Source organism: Moschus berezovskii, chromosome 2 (assembly GCF_049115385.1).
Source record: "Moschus berezovskii isolate FMDL1 chromosome 2, NW_MosBer_1.0, whole genome shotgun sequence".
Classification (NCBI taxonomy): domain Eukaryota; kingdom Metazoa; phylum Chordata; class Mammalia; order Artiodactyla; family Moschidae; genus Moschus; species Moschus berezovskii.
In genome coordinates this window covers 93840005-93858669 of record NC_142461.1, presented here as the reverse complement: position 1 = coordinate 93858669, position 18665 = coordinate 93840005, and the positions used below count along the sequence as shown (strand labels likewise).

The 18665-nt window shown below is 41.7% G+C and overlaps 1 protein-coding gene across 3 annotated transcripts in view; it reads left to right on the top strand.

Annotated features, from left to right (window-relative positions):
* Positions 1-1789: 1789 nt before the first annotated feature.
* ARL5A (ARF like GTPase 5A) overlaps positions 1790-18665 on the top strand; it is a 50761-nt gene continuing 33885 nt past the window's right edge. For all 3 annotated transcript variants that reach the window (XR_008682057.2, XM_088829428.1, XM_055397134.2), the window contains exons 1-3: positions 1790-2150; positions 15235-15295; positions 16868-17015. Coding sequence is in view for 2 of the 3 variants with exons in the window: in XM_088829428.1 (XP_088685554.1) it covers positions 2105-2150; positions 15235-15295; positions 16868-17015 (255 nt within the window). In the remaining variant the exon portion in view is untranslated. The remainder of the gene's footprint in view (positions 2151-15234; positions 15296-16867; positions 17016-18665) is intronic.

The following is an 18665-nucleotide window of genomic DNA, read 5'->3' as shown; positions in this document are numbered from 1 at the left end:
AAAGGAGACATGCTTCAGTCCTCCATGCTGCCCTTTGTTTTATAGGTACAAGCTTTCTAGCTCAGACAACTAAGAAAAACTGTAGACTGTTTTAATGTTTTCCTTAAATGGGTTATTTTTCTGAATATTGAGATGAGATAGTGTATGACTAGGAGTAGTGGGGCAGAAAGGTGGAGTTCATTGTTGATCTTGTTTCATTTCATTCAGCTCTTGCAGATGGTGGAACAGAGCAGTTCCAAATGGCTTTTACAGCTCTCTTACCTTTTTCTTTCTGTTCCTTTTTACCAAAGTTAAAGAGAATAGACGGGGATGGAGCTGTTTCTTTTTTCTTTGTGGAAGAGAAGTAAACAACCATGGTTTCCTGTTTTCCCACCTCTTGACTCCAATAAATACAGACTAATTATCATAGACATCAGATGACCTAGAATCAAAAAAGGACCTTAGACAAACCCTGTGCTTCCATATGTTAAAATGGAAGCCTGGTGAGGTTAAGTAACTTGCCCAGCTAAAAAAAAAATAACACATAAAACAAGAAGTTTGATATGTTGCTTAATGATTCACTTGTATTCTAGCTTTCAGCTAAGTAAGTGTCCCACACTAGATGGTTGACGAAATACAGTGTGACACTTGCATAGTAGGTGACACAGCTGTTCAAGGTGTGCAAGCCTAGAAGAGCAGACAGAACATTTCACCATCCGTTTAACCAGCTGGGAATAATGGGCGTTACAGCTGGAAAGGACAGTTGAGGCCAAATTGTGGAGTCAATGTGTATCTCTCTAAGGTATTTAGACTTTACTGCTCAGCTTTCAGTTCAGTCGCTCAGTCGTGTCCGACTCTCCGCGACCCCATGCCAGCTTTAGGGGCCACTGGACTGTGAAGAAGGCTGATCGCCGAAGAATCGATGCTTTTGAACTGTGGTGTTGGAGAAGACTCTTGAGAGTCCCTTATACTGCAAGGAGATCCAACCAGTCCATTCTAAAGGAGATCAATCCTGGATGTTCATTGGAGGGACTGATGCTAAAGCAGAAACTGCAATACTTTGGCCACCTCATGCGACGAGTTGACTCACTGGAAAAGACTCTGATGCTGGGAAAGGTTGGGGGCGGGAGGAGAAGGGGGCGACGGAGAATGAGATGGCTGGATGGCATCACCGACTCTGTGGACATGAGTTTGAGTGTACTCCGGGAGTTGGTGATGGACAGGGAGTCCTGGCGTGCTGTGATTCATGGGGTCGCGGAGAGTTGGACACGACTGAGCGACTGAACTGAACTGACTGAACTGAAAACAAATCAAGATCGTTGTTTTGGGCAAGGTTAATCTGCAAGTGGAGGGATACTGGAAAGCGAACAACCTTGAAGAACAGGACGGCCATAAGGCCACTGCTTAGGTAGAGCCACCCTTTTGGGTGTCGGCGTCGAGATTTGAAGGATAAAGGTATTCAGCCTCTCTCAAAGACCCTGATGGAATCCACGTCTTTGAAGACTAGGAGGTGGGGCTTTTGATGTAGTGTGCGAGAAAGGCTGGGGCAGAGCACTGGGCACGCGATGACTTGTTCACACTATGGCTCTGTGGAAGAAAGGTAGAAAAAAAGCCAAAGCAAGCAGTCCAAAGCCACCTGCCCCAACCCGAAGCCCGCTCTGCCAGACCCTGGGGCTCAGTCCCGCCGCCTACAGGTCGCTTAGATTGACGAGTAAGCCAGGGCCAGGCGGGCGCCCTTCCACAGGCCCCGCCCCTCCGGCCGCGCGCCTGCGCCTTGCCGTCCCCTCCGCCCCGCCCCGCGCCTCCCCCACCCGCCTGGTCGCCGCCGCCGCAGCCGCCCCAGAGGAGCTGGGGGAGGACGGTGGCCCGCGAGGCTCGTCGCAGACAACGCGGCGGCGATGTCCGCGAGCCAGGCGGGAGCCGCGGCGGCAGCGGCGGGGCCTCGCGCACGGCACGGCGGCCTGGGCTTCGGCCTCCCTCGGGTTCCTAGGAAGCGGGCCGACGGCCAGCGCGGCAGCAGCAGCGGCAGAGACGGAGGCTCCGGCGCGTCTCTCTCCTCCCCTTGAGCCTGAGCCGGGGGAGGCCAGGCGGCCCGGGTGGCTGGAGGGGAGTACGCTGCCCGAGAATGGGAATTCTCTTCACCAGGATATGGAGACTGTTCAATCACCAGGGTGAGAGGCTCGGGCCGAGCGCGTCCGGGTGGGGAGAGGGTCGCCCGTGGCCGGGTTGGCGGGGGGTGGTCTCCGAATACTTCCGGAATGTGGGCGCTGCGGTCGCGCGCGGTCTCTGCGCCGAGTGCGGGCTGTCGCGGCTGCGGGCCTGGGGCTGGGCGATCCCTCTCCCAGCTCGGGAATGGTTCCCGACTCGCTGCCCTTTTGTCTTAGGAGACCTTCCTAAGAAATCCATTCCGCAAATACACCCATTGCTCCGATTTCTGTTGGCAGTGGAAAAGGTTTCTTGCCCCACGTTCGACTCCCCTGAGTGGCCCAGCCTGGCTCACGTTTCCGTCCTTTTCCCTTCGGCGATTGGGTTTGCACACCACGGAGAAGTCCTGGGGTTCTCTGGGATGAAGGTTATAGGTTGTGGCCCCAAACGCACCCCTGAGCGACCGCGGATTGCAGAATGCTGAAAACACGAGAAATCTCTCTTGACTCAGCCAGTGCATTCAGGTTTATGAGCCTTCCTTGCACCTCCACCTCCCCGTGCCCCCTCCCCGCCGCCTTGAGAAGATTCTTCTGCATCTTGAGTAGTGATGGTCCTCTCTCCGTTTGCCAGATTTGTATCTGTGTTTAAGGTTAAGCTTAAGGTCATTTTCCTACTCGTATTTCTTGTTCTTATTTAAGTGGAGTTTTTTATGGCTGGATTTAAAATGTTAAAGTATCGCTAAAAGCACTTAAAAATCGTATCATGTGAAACATCTGATAACTGTAAGTGACTAGTAAGTTGCCAGATATGGAGTGTATTATCATAAAGAGATGCTGAAGTTTATCTAAACTCAAACATTACCGTGAAATGCATATCAGATTTATTGAAATTTGTTACAAAAATAAGTGTAAAACTGGGGGAAAGAGGATGGAGTTTTAACAAAAAGACAACACAGCCATTAAGACAAAATAGTTACTGGTGTACTTTGATTTCTTTTTAACTCAAGTTGAGTGATTCATCATCCCAGCTGTCAATAACTTTGTATTTTCCTCCTGAGAAGCTGCTGTTACTGTCACAGCCCAAAATTTTCCAGTCAAGACTTATATGAATGGTGGCATCTATTATGTGCAACCATCCCTGCCTCCTCCTTGGTGATCCAGCTGCTTCTACAAGAAGGCAATGGGAAGGGAGCAGAACTGGAACTTGTGATCTCTAGTTTATCTTTTAAAAAATAAAGATGATAATGTAGATCTCATGATGCTAAATGGAAGAGCAACATATGAAATGATTTTCAAATGATGTGGAGAATATTCCTGAACTGGAGAAAGTCTCTTCTAATATCCGCTGTCTCAGCTAGCTGTTGAGAGTACGGTGAATAGAAACCAGTCACTTAACTTTTGTCCATCTGGGTCTCACCTGGAGTAGCAGGAAATCTTGACTATGACCATGGAGCCCACAAATCCTGAAAACTTAATCTGTAGGTCTTAAGAATTAACCTTGCCGTGAAACTGGTGGTACTTATAGTAGGTAGTCTACTTTAATGTTTAAATTCCTAGTTTTGTATTATTTTTAGCAAAGCTAGTATTTCTACTCTACTGTGAAATTTAGAAAGACTGTTAATTGATCTCTAATCCTGCAAGAAAAGTTAGATATCTCCACTTTCTATTTTGAGTCAATGATAAAATTGTCTCTGTTAGTGAAGAAAGGATTAGAACTTTGCCAGCAGCTACTTGACAGTACTAGATAATGATGTGTGTTTTGTTACCACTAAAATTCACAGAGTAGTGTTCTTATTACCTCTATTTTGTGGTAATTTTTGACTGGACCATTTTTTCAGTATTGGGAAATAGTAAGAAATTAATGAAGTTATAAAAATTTAGATAGCAGCATTATGAAAATATGAATTAACTATTTCCTGTTAAATGATGTGATTGTCTTATCAGCAGGGTCACTTTAAATCTGTCAGGTACTTGTTGGTCTTTTAGTTGTGTATTAAACTTTATTTTACCTCCAGAAGATACAGAACACAGTCCTATGTTCTTTTCACATAAACTCTTGGAAGGCAGTTTTGAGGGATAACAGAATTTGCTATGCTGATGAAACAAACTGTGTGACATCTCTATCTCCCTTTAGACCAACTATTTCAATTTAAGCTTAGCTAGGTTGAGTACATAGTGAAAACTAATTGTATATTGCTCAGACTTGAAAACCCAGAGGTTGCATTTGTGTGATACTTAAATTAATAGGGTACAAAGTTTGTCCTAGATGCTGTTGTATGTATCATTTTTTAAAGTTTTTGCAGTCCTTTGAAGTAGGTTTTCTTTTTTCCTGAAAATAGGAAACTGAGGTACCAGTGGAATGATTTTCCTAGGTGATGGCAACTGGTAAATACTGCAGAAATATTTTGCTGACACTGGCCTTAAAGAAGTGACTGGCATCGTTTTTTCATGTTGATTCTCCGTGCCGCCCACCCCACCCCCCAGTCCCCACTGGTGTTTCTCAGTTACCAAAGAGTTGCCTCTAGTATCTTTTAGTATAGAAGGGCTTATGATCAGTACTCCATTTGTTCATTGAACAAGTATTTTGAACACCTGTTTTGTGCTGGGTCTGTTGTAGAGGGCTTCCCAGGTGGCGCTAGTGGTAAAAAACCTGCCTATCAATGCACAGAGACACAAGAGAGGCAGGTGGGGTACACCGAGAACAAAACAGACAAGACCCCCTGCCTTTATGTGGGGAGATAAGCTAACTTCGTCTTTATAGATAAAATAATAGCACTTAATATTGACTTGCAAGGTTAGGGTCTGTGTGTTTCATGCAGTTGATTTAGTCTTCATTTAATTGATTTACTCTTAATAAGAACCCTGTGAGCTTGATAGTCTCCAGTTTTTAAGACAAAGAAACATTAGGTAACTTGTTCCAGGCACTACAGTTAAAAGTGATAGACCTTTGGTGCTATGTTGCTTCAGTCCTGTCTGACTCTTTGCTGCCCCATGGACTGTAGCCCACCAGGCTCCTCTGTCCATATGATTCTCCAGGCAAGAATACTGGAGTGGGTTGCCATTTCCTTCTCAAGATTGAACTTGAGTCTCTTGCATCTCCTGCATTGGCGGATGGATTCTTTACCTCTAGTGCCACCTGGGAAGCCCTTTTAGATGGAGACTTTAACCAGGATCATCTAGTGTCTGAGTTGGTGCCCTTGAAACCTAACAAAAACTTCTTTGTATAAGGATTCATGTTAGATAAAAGGAAGAACTTTCAGACTCTTATGTAAACTGTGAAAGAAGTTATGAAGTTTCCGCATGGGGAGCATTGTTTCATTCTTCTGATTAACTCACAGAAAAGGAATGATCCATTGTGAATGAGTTCTGAAGAAGCTGCCGGTACTGCAGGACCTGGTGCTGGGAAAGCCAACCTCTGCTTCTGTTGTTCCTTTCATCGTGTGGGAATTCAAACATGTAAACGAGTGTCTATAGAAGCTGAGTAGCCAAAGGGGTGAACTGTGCCAGTTATTAAAATTTTAGCTCCAAACTCACCTTTTTCGTGTGCTTTGTGCACACAGAGCTGGGTCCTTAAATACTAGTCTTAAAGGCATGGTGTTAAGCTTTGTTGGTAGGTGGCACTGCGAGAGGAGGGGGTTTTCTTTCTGGATACGATGTTCCTCTCAGCAGGCCCTCTCCCGCTCGTGCAGCGTGGACGCCTTCCCCAGCTGCTGGCTCTTGCACTGTCTAGTGGTCACAGCAGCTTCCTCTAGTACCCACTTCAGTTGGTTTCAGAATGGAGGTCCTCCAGGGAAACACTTCCCAATGAACAGCTTTCCCCAGCATGTTAGAGGGAGGATTCCCGGAAAGATCCACCGGCGAGTCCGTGCAGCTACTTCTCTGACATTCAGTGAGCCATGGCCAGGCCCTCAGCAGTGTCTGCATCTCAGTCCTGGGGAGTTGTGGGGAGAAGCCCTGTTACTTAGCCCTGGGGTGGTGAAAGCACTGTGTGTTTGTCATTACTTTAATCTTTATCGTTACTTCTTGTTAGCCAGTCCCTCATTACTCCAGTGCTCTGGAGTAGTTATTTTCAAGTTCAAATTGCTATGTGGTTTCTGTTTCCTAATTGGATCTCTGCTTTTGTCATGTATAATTGTTGCTTTTCATTCAGCAAAGTTTTTTGTTCCCGCCGCCGCCCCCCCCAGCCGAAACTTCTCTACCGTTGCTATAAGTTGCAAGTTTATTTTCAAACGTCTTTTTTTTAATTGATGATGCTTTCAGATTTTGCAAATTAAATTTTTAATATGAGGGATTTTATCGGTTATCTCCCTTCTAACCTTTATGTCTTCCAATTCTGATTGATTCATTCATACTTAATTGTACATGATTTACTCTAGATTCTGTGTTAAGATCTGTGAAAACTATAGTATACCTACAGAAATGGGATTTTTTGTTCCTTGTGAGACAGAATCCATGGGACTTCATTTGGATAGGAGGTGGGAATGAAAAATAAGGGTGACTGTCAGTTTATCTGCCTTAGTAGTTGTGTTTTCTAGCTTTGGTATGATTCACAGAGATAGAAGTTCTCCAGGATAATGATGACTTTTTTTTTTTTTTCGCTTAATTTACTGACTGGTAGTTGGCAGGATATATATTGACTTTTAGAACCTGTTAGTAAATAGAACTGGTAGGCTGCCTGAGTATATCAGAAGGAAATAAGGGAAACGAAGCATTTTGATGACAAAAGAGTCAAGTATTGATTGGGAGACTAAAGCCCATTGGGGGATAATGCAAAATTCCATCCAGGTACTGTGACAAGTGTACAGTTTGGGCTTCTCTGAAAAACTGCAAAAATGCTGTGACATAGATACTCTAAAAGAAAAATCATCAGTTCAGTTCAGTCGCTCAGTCGTGTCCGACTCTCCACGACACCATGAATCACAGCACGCCAGGCCTCTCTATCCATCAACAACTCCCTGAGTTCACTCAAACTCATGTCCACAGAGTCGGTGATACCATCCAGCCATCTCATTCTCGGTCGTCTCCTTCTCCTCCCGCCCCCAACCTTTCCCAGCATCAGAGTCTTTTCCAGTGAGTCAACTCGTCGCATGAGGTGGCCAAAGTATTGCAGTTTCAGCTTTAGCATCAGTCCTTCCAATGAACACCCAGGATCAATCTCCCTTAGAATGGACTGGTTGGATCTCCTTGCTGTACAAGGGACTCTCAAGAGTCTTCTCCAACACCAATACTAAGTAGTAAACTTGTCATAAATCACAGGCATCAAAGCATTGAAACAGCCAAAAGTTTTGTTACATGTTCACATAATAACTGTCTCTTGTATACACCTCGTATTTTAGGTTCTATGTAGTATTTGTTTTGAAGTGCATTTTATTTTATTTTATTTTATTTTTATTTTTATTTTTTTTTGTCAGTTTTTTTTTTTTATTTCTAAAAAAGAATTTTATTAAAAAAGCACAAATGCAAAGAAATGAACAGAGGAAAATTTATGCGTCGAACCTGGACTGGTCACTTATGATAATATACATGCTACAATTCCATTTTCTCCAATCATTCCACCTTCACCCTCTCCCACAGAGTCCCAAAGACTGTTCTAAATGCCTATGTCTCTTTTGCAGTCTCTTATACAGGGTTCAGGTTACCATTTTTCTAAATTCCATATATATGCGTTAATATACGGTATTGATGTTCTTCTTTCTGGCTTACTTCACTCTGTATAATTGGCTCCAATTTCATCCACCTCATTAAAACTGATTCAAATGCATTCTTTTTGATGGCTGAGAAATACTCCATTGTGTATATGTACCAAAGCTTTCTTATCCATTCATCTGCAGATGGACATCTAGCTTGCTTCCATGTCCTGGCTATTATAAACAGTGCTGCAATGAACATTGGAGTACATGTGTCTCTTTCAATTCTGGTTTCCTCGGTGTGTATGCCCAGGAGTGCGATCGCTGGATCATATGGCAGTTCTATTTCCAGTTTTCTGAGGAATCTCCACACTGTTCTCCATAGTGGCTGTACTAGTTTGCATTTCCACCAACAGTGTAAGAGGGTTCCCTTCTCTCCACACCCTCTCCAGCACTTATTGCATGTAGACTTTTGGATAGCAGCCATTCTGACTGGTGTGAAATGGTATCTCATTGTGGTTTTGATTTGCATTTCTCTGATGATGAGGGATGTTGAGCATTTTTTCATGTGTTTATTAGCCATCTTTGTGTCTTCTTTGGAGAAATGTCTGTTTAGTTCTTTGGCCCATTTTTTGATTGGGTCACTTAGTTTTCTGGAATTAAGCTGCAGGAGCTGCTTGTATAATTTGGAGATTAATCCTTTATCAGTTGCTTCATTTGCTATTATTTTCTCCCATTCTGAAGGCTGTCTTCTCACCTTGCTTAGAGTTTCCTTTGCTGTGCAGAAGCTTTGATTTTAATTAGGTCCCATTTGTTTATTTTTGCTTTTATTTCCAATATTCTGGGAGGTGGGTCTTGGAGGATCCTGCTGTGATTTATGTCGGAGAGTGTTTTGCCTACGTTCTCATCTAGGAGTGCATTTTAACACTTTAGCTGGAATATGTGTTTTTCAGAGAAGGTTCTTCTGTCCAGTGAGAGAAACTGGTTGCAGTGGTGAAAGAATCTAAGGCTATTCGGAGAAGGCTGATTATTAGAAAGTGTGAATAATCTAACCCTGTACTTGGGGATAAACCAACTCTTCACCTTTGACTTGGCACCTTTATCTTTGAGCCCATTCCACAATGATGTCTTAATCTTATAGTTCTCACTGTGACCTACATGCTATAACTCAGGAAGCTGTTGAAAATAGCCATGGTGCTTTATTGTAAAAACACAAAAATTCAAATAGAGAGAAAACTAGTCTTGGGAGGGAGTTGGTATTGAACGTGGCTTGTGGGTGTTAGGGATGATGAGGTGAAGGGCCTCTGGCTCGTGGCCTCATTGGACTGTCCTGATCTCAAGACTGAGCCACAGAATGTGGGGCTCCCCAGAGGTTTTCTGGATTCTGCACATGTTTGATGCGAGATCCTTTCTTCTTTTTAAAATATTTTAGCTACTAAAAAACCTTCATGTGTTCAAATACATTAGCTTGTATTTCCTTGATTGACGTTGGAAATCTGCTTTATGTCTTAAGAGTTTGGGGGAATATTTGCATATTTATGCTTTTGTAGGTGACGGATATTCACTGAGTTTGTAAAATTAGTTAGAAGAGGGAGGTTGTTTCCAGTATGGAGAGTGGTTTGTGCTGCTTCTTTGCTTCCTGTCTGAACATCTCTGACACTGTTTTCTCCTGTTCATTTTCTGCCACACCAGACATGAGTTCTCGCCCCGTATCATCCACTGTGCCTTCTCTCCCTAGTGTGCCGCTTTCATTTCTTGGCACTAGTGAAGAAAGACTTAACAAGACTACATCTTTATCCACCAAATTATGTGACCTAATTTCGTCTTACTGATTCTCTAGTTCATTCATTCAGTGGCTTGTAAAGGACATTGTATCTTGAAACTGTTCACCCCATCCTATCTTCCACTTGTGTCAGGAGAAGATGAAATCCCACTGTGAACTTCTTGTGTCATCTGCTTCATCGCAGTGTATGTGTGTTATTGCACAATGGTTGGTTCACAGTAGTTTGACTTTATCAAGTTCATCTTGTGGTCAGGTGTGACACAGAATCCTTCTTTAGTTTTTTTTCTTTTTTGCCTAGTTAGTCTTTCCTCACAGAAATGGTAGAAAATGTTTTTGAAATCAAGAAATAAGTCCTATGGGGCATGGCTAAATTAAGGAGACCACTTTAAAAACAAAACCAGGTAGGGTTTTCCCGTAAAAGCAGTTACCCTAGGAAACCAGATAGTTTTCTACTGATAAGTCTTACTGTTACTCAAAATACCTTTTGAAACTCCTTTTAGAATTTTTTTAGAGGCACATTTTAAAATCATCATTTAGGGATCACACCTCATTTAATAATGAAAAGGTAACACTCATCTTAACTGCCTTTTACCTTATGACTGAGATGATACCATGTGACTCCCTTCCCCTTTTAAAATCAAATTCATCTTCAGGGGTTAAACGGCAACCATTGGGAGTGTTCAGAATAGTGTATCTCAGGCTCTGAAAGCAATTGCAAGAGAAAATTGCAAAATAATTTGAAAAATGGCAGCATGGTTAGAATAAGTGTTTAACCACTTTAGGGACTAAGGACCTTGCCAGAGATAGTGCTATTGTATTTGTGATCTCTCTGTGTAAGATTCAGACACACACACACACACACGTTTTTTAGTTACTGTGTAGTTATGTATTATAGATCCTTGCCTAAATTTGCATTGGTTTTGCCCCTATTAATTTTGTACTATTTTTAGAGTACCATTTCTCTCATTGGTCAGGGTAATTGTATTTTCTTCCTGAGTACTGGCAAGTCTGTCTAAATTTAGTCCTGCAACTAATACAAGTGAAAGTCGGGGCTTCCCTTGTGGCTCAGCTGGTAAAAAAGCTGCCCACAATGCAGGAGACCTGGGTTCGATTCCTGGGTTGGGAAGATCCCCTGGAGAAGGGAAAGGCTACCCACTCCATTATGGAGAAATTTAGTCCTGCAACTAATACAAACAGGTTGACAAAAAAACGTTCCTGAAACTTAAAAATAAGCTGATGTTTCATGAATTATATTATTAAAAACTAGTATTTTATGTAAGTGGGAAACTAAAAACGCACGTAAGTCAGAGGTCAGAAAATAGCCCAATGTGAATTCTGCTTGTATTAAAATGTTTATAATTACTAGTATTACTAGAACTGGAAAAGATATCTGTCATCAAAGAGGGAGTGCTCAATTTGAGGACATAGAAAAATATATAGTCAGGCAAAATTGCCATGCTATTTAAAAACTTCCCAGGTATAAAGGTCCCCTGCCCCAAGGACTCAGTAATCGGCCTGTTCAGGTGTGACCTTCCTGTGAAGGTGGATTTGCCACTGCCTTTTTAACATTCCCTTTGAGGAAGCCCATGCTCCTGAGTTTAATCCAGTCACCCTGTACTTTTCCTTAGGAAGAAGCTGCACTTGTCAGGTAGTTCTCGTTTTCTCAGTTCCTTCACCCTAGTCATCTCTAAAGATGAAATAGACTGGGACCTGCATTTTTTAAATGACTTTTAAGAACCTGTGTTGGGGGAGCATGGTCACGTCACTTTAGGACGCTAGTGGTTCTAAGCTTCCTGCTCTTCAAAGATATGAGTGACTGGACAAAATTGATTTTATTAAAACTTTCTGGGACTTCCCTGGTGGTCCAGTGGTTAAGACTCTGCACTTCCACTGCAGGGGGTGCAAGTTCAGTCCCTGATTGGTGAACAAAGATCCCACATGCTGTGCAACCTAAAAAAGAAAGCACTGGTCTGCTAAAGTATATTATTTAAAGCAATTTTTTTTTCTGTTTATTTGATCTTCATATTTTTGTGTAATAGGAAGTACCTATATCGCATTAGGAATTCCTCTTAATGGTAAATGTTGTGTTTGGAAAACATCTACCACCTGACTGCAAAAGCTTTTTCTTAAAGAGCTCTTTTATCCTTCAATTCAGTTCAGTCGCTCAGTCGTGTCCGACTCTTTGCGACCCCATGAATCACAGCACGCCAGGCCTCCCTGTCCATCACCAACTCCCGGAGTTCACTCAAACTCATGTCCATCGAGTCGGCGATGCCATCCAGCCATCTCATTCTCTGTCGTCCCCGTCTCCTCCCCCCCCCCCAATCCCTCCCAGCATCAGACTGTTTTCTAGTGAGTCACCTCGTCGCATGAGGTGGCCAAAGTATTGCAGTTTCAGCTTTAGCATCAGTCCTTCCAATGAACACCCAGGACTGATCTCATTTAGAATGGACTGGTGGGATCTCCTTGTAGTCCAGGGGACTCGCAAGAGTCTTCTCCAACACCACAGTTCAAAAGCATCAATTCTTCGGCGATCAGCTTTCTTCATAGTCCAACTCTCACATCAAACATGACCACGGGAAAAACTATAGCCTTGACTAGATGGACATTTGTTGGCAAAGTAATGTCTCTGCTTTTTAATACGCTATCTAGGTTGGTCGTAACTTTCCTTCCAAGGAGTAAGCATCTTTTAATTTAATGGCTGCAATCAGCATCCACAGTGATTTTGGAGCCCCAAAAAATAAAGTCTGACACTGTTTCCACTGTTTCCCCATCTATTTCCCATGAAGTGATGGGACCAGATGCCATGATCTTTGTTTTCTGAATGTTGAGCTTCAAGCCAACCTTTTCACTCTCCTCTTTCACTTTCATCAAGAGGCTTTTGAGTTCCTCTTCACCTCCTGCCATAAGGGTGGTGTCATCTGCATATCTGAGGTTATTGATATTTCTCCCGGCAATCTTGATTCCAGCTTGTGCTTCCTCCAGCCCAGCATTCCTCATGATGTACTCTGCATATAAATTAAATAAGCAGGGTGACAATACACAACCTTGACGTACTCCTTTTCCTATTTGGAACCAGTCTGTTGTTCCATGTCCACTTCTAACTGTAGCTTCCTGACCTGCATACAGGTTTCTCAAGAAGCAGGTCAGGTGGTCTGGTATTCCCATCTCTTTCAGAATGTTCCACAGTTTATTGTGATCCACATAGTCAAAGGCTTTGGCATAGTCAGTGAAGCAGAAATAGATGTTTTTCTGGAACTCTCTTGCTTTCTCCATGATCCAGCGGATGTTGGCAGTTTGATCTCTGGTGCCTCTGCCTTTTCTAAAACCTGCTTGAACATCTGGAAGTTCACGGTTCACATATTGCTGAAGCCTGGCTTGGAGAATTTTGAGCATGACTTTACTAGCGTGTGAGATGAGTGCAATTGTGCGGTAGTTTGAGCATTCTTTGGCATTGCCTTTTTTTGCGATTGGAATGAAGACTGACCTTTTCCAGTCCTGTGGCCACTGCTGAGTTTTCCAAAGTTGCTGGCAAATTTATCATTAACATTTCTTATTTATAGAATGAATATTAATTCAGCATTTATTATACCAGAAAAGTTGAAGTTACTAGGAAGTACCCTTGAATGGTGCCTCCTTAAACTGAGATGGTTAATGTTCGTGTAAATCATTATAAGTGCTCTGTTAGAGGTGTGGCAGAAGAGCAGGAGAAAGTGATTTTTCTTGGGAAGCTGTACCTTAAAGATTAGTAGGAATTCTTGAAATGGAGAACTGGAGACAATAATTCTAGCACAGGCAAACACCGTGAGTAGAGAAATGTTTGCTGTGGAGGTAGGTGGCAGCTTGTGTAGGAAGAACAACTTGAACTCCAGCTTAGATGCCTGGTGGTCATAGTGAGGGATAAAGCTGAAGCATACTCATTCGGGACTGGCTTTGTATACAAGGCTTAGACTTGTCAAAGTGGAGAGCCATCATTTAAATAAGAGTGTGGCATTATCAGCTTTATAGTGTAGAAAAATTACTCAAGAAACAACAGGAAGATGGATTGGAGATAGTCCAGTTAAGTACAGTGAGATGAGGAGGACTGCAGTAGCACAGTGGGGAGGAGGTAGGTTCAGAATATATTTTTGAGGGAGACTCAAACTTAGTGACAGATTAGATGTTGAGGTTGAGGGACTCCAAAGGCATCTGAAGTAATGGTAATACCGGTAAGCAAATAAAGTGAAATAGAATCTGGAAAAGGTTTGAAAATTGGGTTTGGGGATGTGTTGAGGGGCACTGTATCTATCCACTAAGATTGGAGCTTGGGAAAGATTTGGGAACATGGATTAAGAACTGTCTTTCTTGGTAGTGGGCACTGCCCAGGTGCTGTCTTATATAACCCTGAAAAGTAGTATTGTCCCTCCCTGTTTTACAGTGAGGAAGTTTAGGGTTAGAGGAATAAGTCATTTGCTCCACGTCACACAACCACATGTGTTTTCCCATCTTGCTTCTGTTATCTGTTTCTATATGAAAAGCCCATTCTTCTAAATTTGATGACTTAAAGGAATTATTTATTATCTCTCATGGCCCTATGAGCTCACTAAGCTCATATAGGAAGTTCTGGCTTGGGCTCGTTTGATTACAGTTGGATGGCAGCTAGAACTGGAGTCATCTCTGGCTCCACCTGGCTGCATGTCCTTGGTGGCTTGTGTGTCTGGCATCTCAGCTGGAATGGTTAGAACAGCTGAGGGCAACTGTGCGTCTCCCGGGCTTCCTTATTCATGTGCACAGCAATCTTGGGGTAGTCAGACTTGTTACCTGGTATCTGGCTTACTCCAGGGGGAGTTCTCCAAGAGCTGGGCGGCAACTGCAAGGTGTGAGATGATCGAGGTGTGGAAGTCACACAGTCACTTCTGCATTTCATTGGTTAAAAGCAAGTCATAGGACCAACCAGGATTTAAGGGGGCGTGAATATCCAGAGACCATCTTTGGAGATTAGCTTCCTCCATGCACTGCTGTCTTTGGGAGTTGTTTTTAGACTGGATGGCAATAGATGGGCCCCAGGATACCTTGCTAAAATGTGAAAGGAATGCAAGAAGACAGCATGAGTGTTTGAAGGAGGACCCAAGGAAAAGGAATTGGTGGAAAAAATAAAAGACAGAGGAAGAAAAAGTTGGAAAAAGTGATGCTGTAGAAGCCAAGGGGGCAGGAAGTCACTGCCACCATAGGCATAGGTCCTTAAATGTGGTTAGAAGGACCCTATGGTTCACATGTGCTTGGATACTTAGAGATGCCTGACAGCAGCTTTAAAAGGCTGCCCTTTTTCTCCCTGCCATTCACCCATCTCACCTGTACATACCCCATTAATGCCTTAAGTTCACATTTAGAACTTAAGTAACTTAGTCCAGTGTGAAACATTAACATGTTAAGTCTTACATAAATTGTTGTGCTTGCATTTAGGATGGTTGACTGAGAGTCAGCTTCCAAGGAATGGAAAGAATGTAGTACTTCTGGCTTCCTAGACAGGTGAAACTTCTCTCTGTGGAATGAGGGGTTAGACCAACAGCATAATTCTTCTCTTGCTGTGATGTTCTTTTGAGTTACAAGAAGGAATAAAATGCCATACACTGAATTATACCATGGCTGAGAAGAGTAGATGAAATGCGAAAATTTTTAGTTTTTGATTAATAAATCACTGTGGGTTTTTTTTTTTTTCCAGAGCACAAAGTTATCATTGTTGGGCTGGATAATGCAGGAAAAACTACCATCCTTTACCAGTTGTAAGTACTGACTACCTAAAAAATTGTATCTTTTTGTTTATAATTACTTTCTCTGCCTGAGTGATACTTAATTCAGTTCAGTTCAGTCACTCAGTCGTGTCCGACTCTTTGCGACCCCATGAATCACAGCACGCCAGGCCTTCCTGTCCATCACCAACTCCCGGAGTTCACTCCAACTCATGTCCATCAAGTCGGTGATGCCATCCAGCCATCTCATTCTCTGTTGTCCCCGTCTCCTCCCACCCCCAATCCCTCCCAGCATCAGAGTCTTTTCCAGTGAGTCAACTCATCACATAAGGTGGCCAAAGTATTGCAGTTTCAGCTTTAGCATCAGTCCTTCCAATGAACACCCAGGATTGATCTCCTCCAGAATGGACTGGTTGGATCTCCTTGCAGTCCAAGGGACTCTCAAGAGTCTTCTCCAACACCACAGTTCAAAAGCATCAATTCTTTGGCGATCAGCTTTCTTCACAGTCCAACTCTCACATCCATACATGACCATGGGAAAAACCATAGCCTTGACTAGACGGACCTTGGTTGGCAAAGTACTTAATTAGCGAAAGCATAAAAATTTTATGGAATCCACATTACTCTGTAAGAAGGCAGGTTGGCCATCAACTAGGAACCCAACTTAAGCAACTGCTTTAGAGAGCTAGAACTTTATATGACGTCGAGCATGTTGTTCAGTTGTTTTGCTTGTAGAGAGCAGACAAATATTTGTTTCTGTAGTTTCTTGGAATGAAATTATAAAGTGTTCCAGCTAGTCCACTAACTAGTTCCACCTGTTTGAACTCTTCATTCACTCTTTTTTTGAAGTTTCAAAGAGCTTTATTGTTTTTATACAGCACATGATAGTGATGTATTTCACATTTTACCAAAGAGCGCATCTTTAAAATTAGGGATGGTTCCTATCTATGATTCCAGGAATATAGTGTTTTCAACACAGAGAGTCCAGTATGTGTATTTGTTAGTATTCTTTTGAACATAATTTATTTATGTGTGGTGGTGTTGTTTAGTCGCTAAGTCATGTCCGACTCTTGTGACCCAGTGGATGGTATTCTGCCAGGCACCTCTGTTCATGGGATTTCTCAGGCGAGAATTCTGGAGAATTGTTCTCCAGAGAATCTTCCCAACTCAGGGAACAAGCCTGCATCTCCTGCATTGGCAGGCAGATTCTTTACCACTGAACCACCTTGGAAATCCTACACATGTGTGTAATATATGTGTAACATGTAGTATCCTGTTTTTATTTATTTTTTAATTTGGAGTATAGTTGCTTTACACTGGTATGTCAGTTTCTGCTCTGCAGCAAAGTGAATCAGCCATACATAAATACATACCTTCTCTTTCTGGATTTCTTTCCCATTTAGGTCACCACAGAGCACCAACTAGAGTTCCCTGTGCTATAGATACAGTAGTGAGCCCTTTGTTCACTCTTAATAAACCTCCTGGAAAGGGGATATTTGGGTATGAAATATAAAAGGAGGTTATGCTGATTTATCCCTTAGTTGAAAAATATGCAAACAATCTAGTTTCTTTGCTAATTGTGATATATTTGAACTTTTTCCCCAGTTCTATGAATGAAGTTGTACATACGTCCCCAACAATAGGAAGTAATGTAGAAGAGATAGTGATTAATAATACACGTTTTCTAATGTGGGATATTGGTGGCCAAGAATCTCTTCGTTCTTCCTGGAACACTTACTATACTAACACAGAGGTATGTTTCTTAATATACTGTCTTTTGTGAATATAATACTTGGGAAACACTTTCTAGATATGAACTCTTAAAGTTATCTTTTTGAGATATCACTGTATATTAATATTAATATAAGCAGACTTTAAACATAGTGAAATCTTTAATTCCCTCTTTCAGGGCCATTGTTCTGAATATCCATTCTCATTGAACGTTTGTAAGAAGAATTGGTGATTGATTAGTTTGATTTTATACTGATCCCAGAGCTTGTCTTAAATCATTGTTTTTCTAAAATACTCCATTTCACAGTTTGTAACTGCATTTCTCTCTTACTATTTACTTGTGTCTGCATAGAGGAAATCCGAGTTAAATGAGAGGACTCTGGTGGTTTGAATCCTTGTTCAGAATTTTACCGTGTATTTTCTTTTATGCAATGCAATTGCATATTAAAGAACTCTTTTTATTATAAAACAGTTTAGATATAGTCATATGTTTTATTTATATATTATTTGCCAAGAGGAAATTTCTGACATTTGAGAGCTTCACTGTATAGACCTCGTAAGATTAAAGGCTGTGACATTTGTTTTTGTAGTGCTGGTTATAAGTTAGTAAGTCTCCCAACTGTATATATGGATGAATATGATATCATTGAGGCACTATTAAATGTCTCTAATGACCTAATTCCCTAACACTCTGTTAAGAATTTGATCATGTCTTTTGGAGAAGGAGGAGTATATATATGATTAGTATTCCCATATAAAATGCTGCATGTATTATAAATTCATGTCAGCATCTTGAAAGTCAATAGCTTAGGTTTAGAGTAGGACATGTCTTAGAGCAATGTAACCACATATCAGTAAATTCTCAGTGAGAGAAGAGGTCAGGTAGCAGTTCTCTTATCCATCTGCATTGTGGTTGATGAAATCTGAATAATAGAAAAGATCCTGAAAATTAAGTGGTTTGTTTGGAAATGAAAAGCTAGTTCTAAACAGTTCTAGTAATAGGCAGGCAGAATTAACTTGGGCATCACCAGTGCCATCATACAGTGACTGTACCTGCTCCTGTTGCCCCAGTGCCTTTTGGAGCTCATGGAGTTGAAGGAGGGGGCATTGTAGCTCAGTCCTGCACAGCTCCTTTATGAGTCTTTGCATCTTCTGATGCTGGTCTCATCATCAGTTCAGGAAAGAGTTGTGATTGCAGTAACAGGGATACAGATTTATTGGTTTTAGATACAGATTTATTCTTTCAATTTGTTGCTTTTTTTTTTTGAAAATTAACTCTCATATTACTTTATTCTCATATACCTGCCCTTTCAGATTTTTAGATTGACATTAATAAATAGTATCTGTCTAGAAGTAACTTAAATTTAGGGCCATAATATATTTTTGTCTTATGGACTTACAGTGCAAATAGAATTAAAATATTAGATATTAATTAAGATATTATAGAATTAAGATATTAATTTAGAAAACAAGCATGTTATATTTTGCTTAGTTTATTAGCAGAATATTCTGATGGAATGATGACATCATATTGTCTTTTATTTTCTCCTAAAAATTAGTGAATATGTTTGAATTAAAGATTAGACCTTTAGGCTTCACAATGTATAGTGGGTATCTCTGGTTTTCAATACTATACCATAAGGTTCTAATTTCTTGATAGTTGTTAGACTGT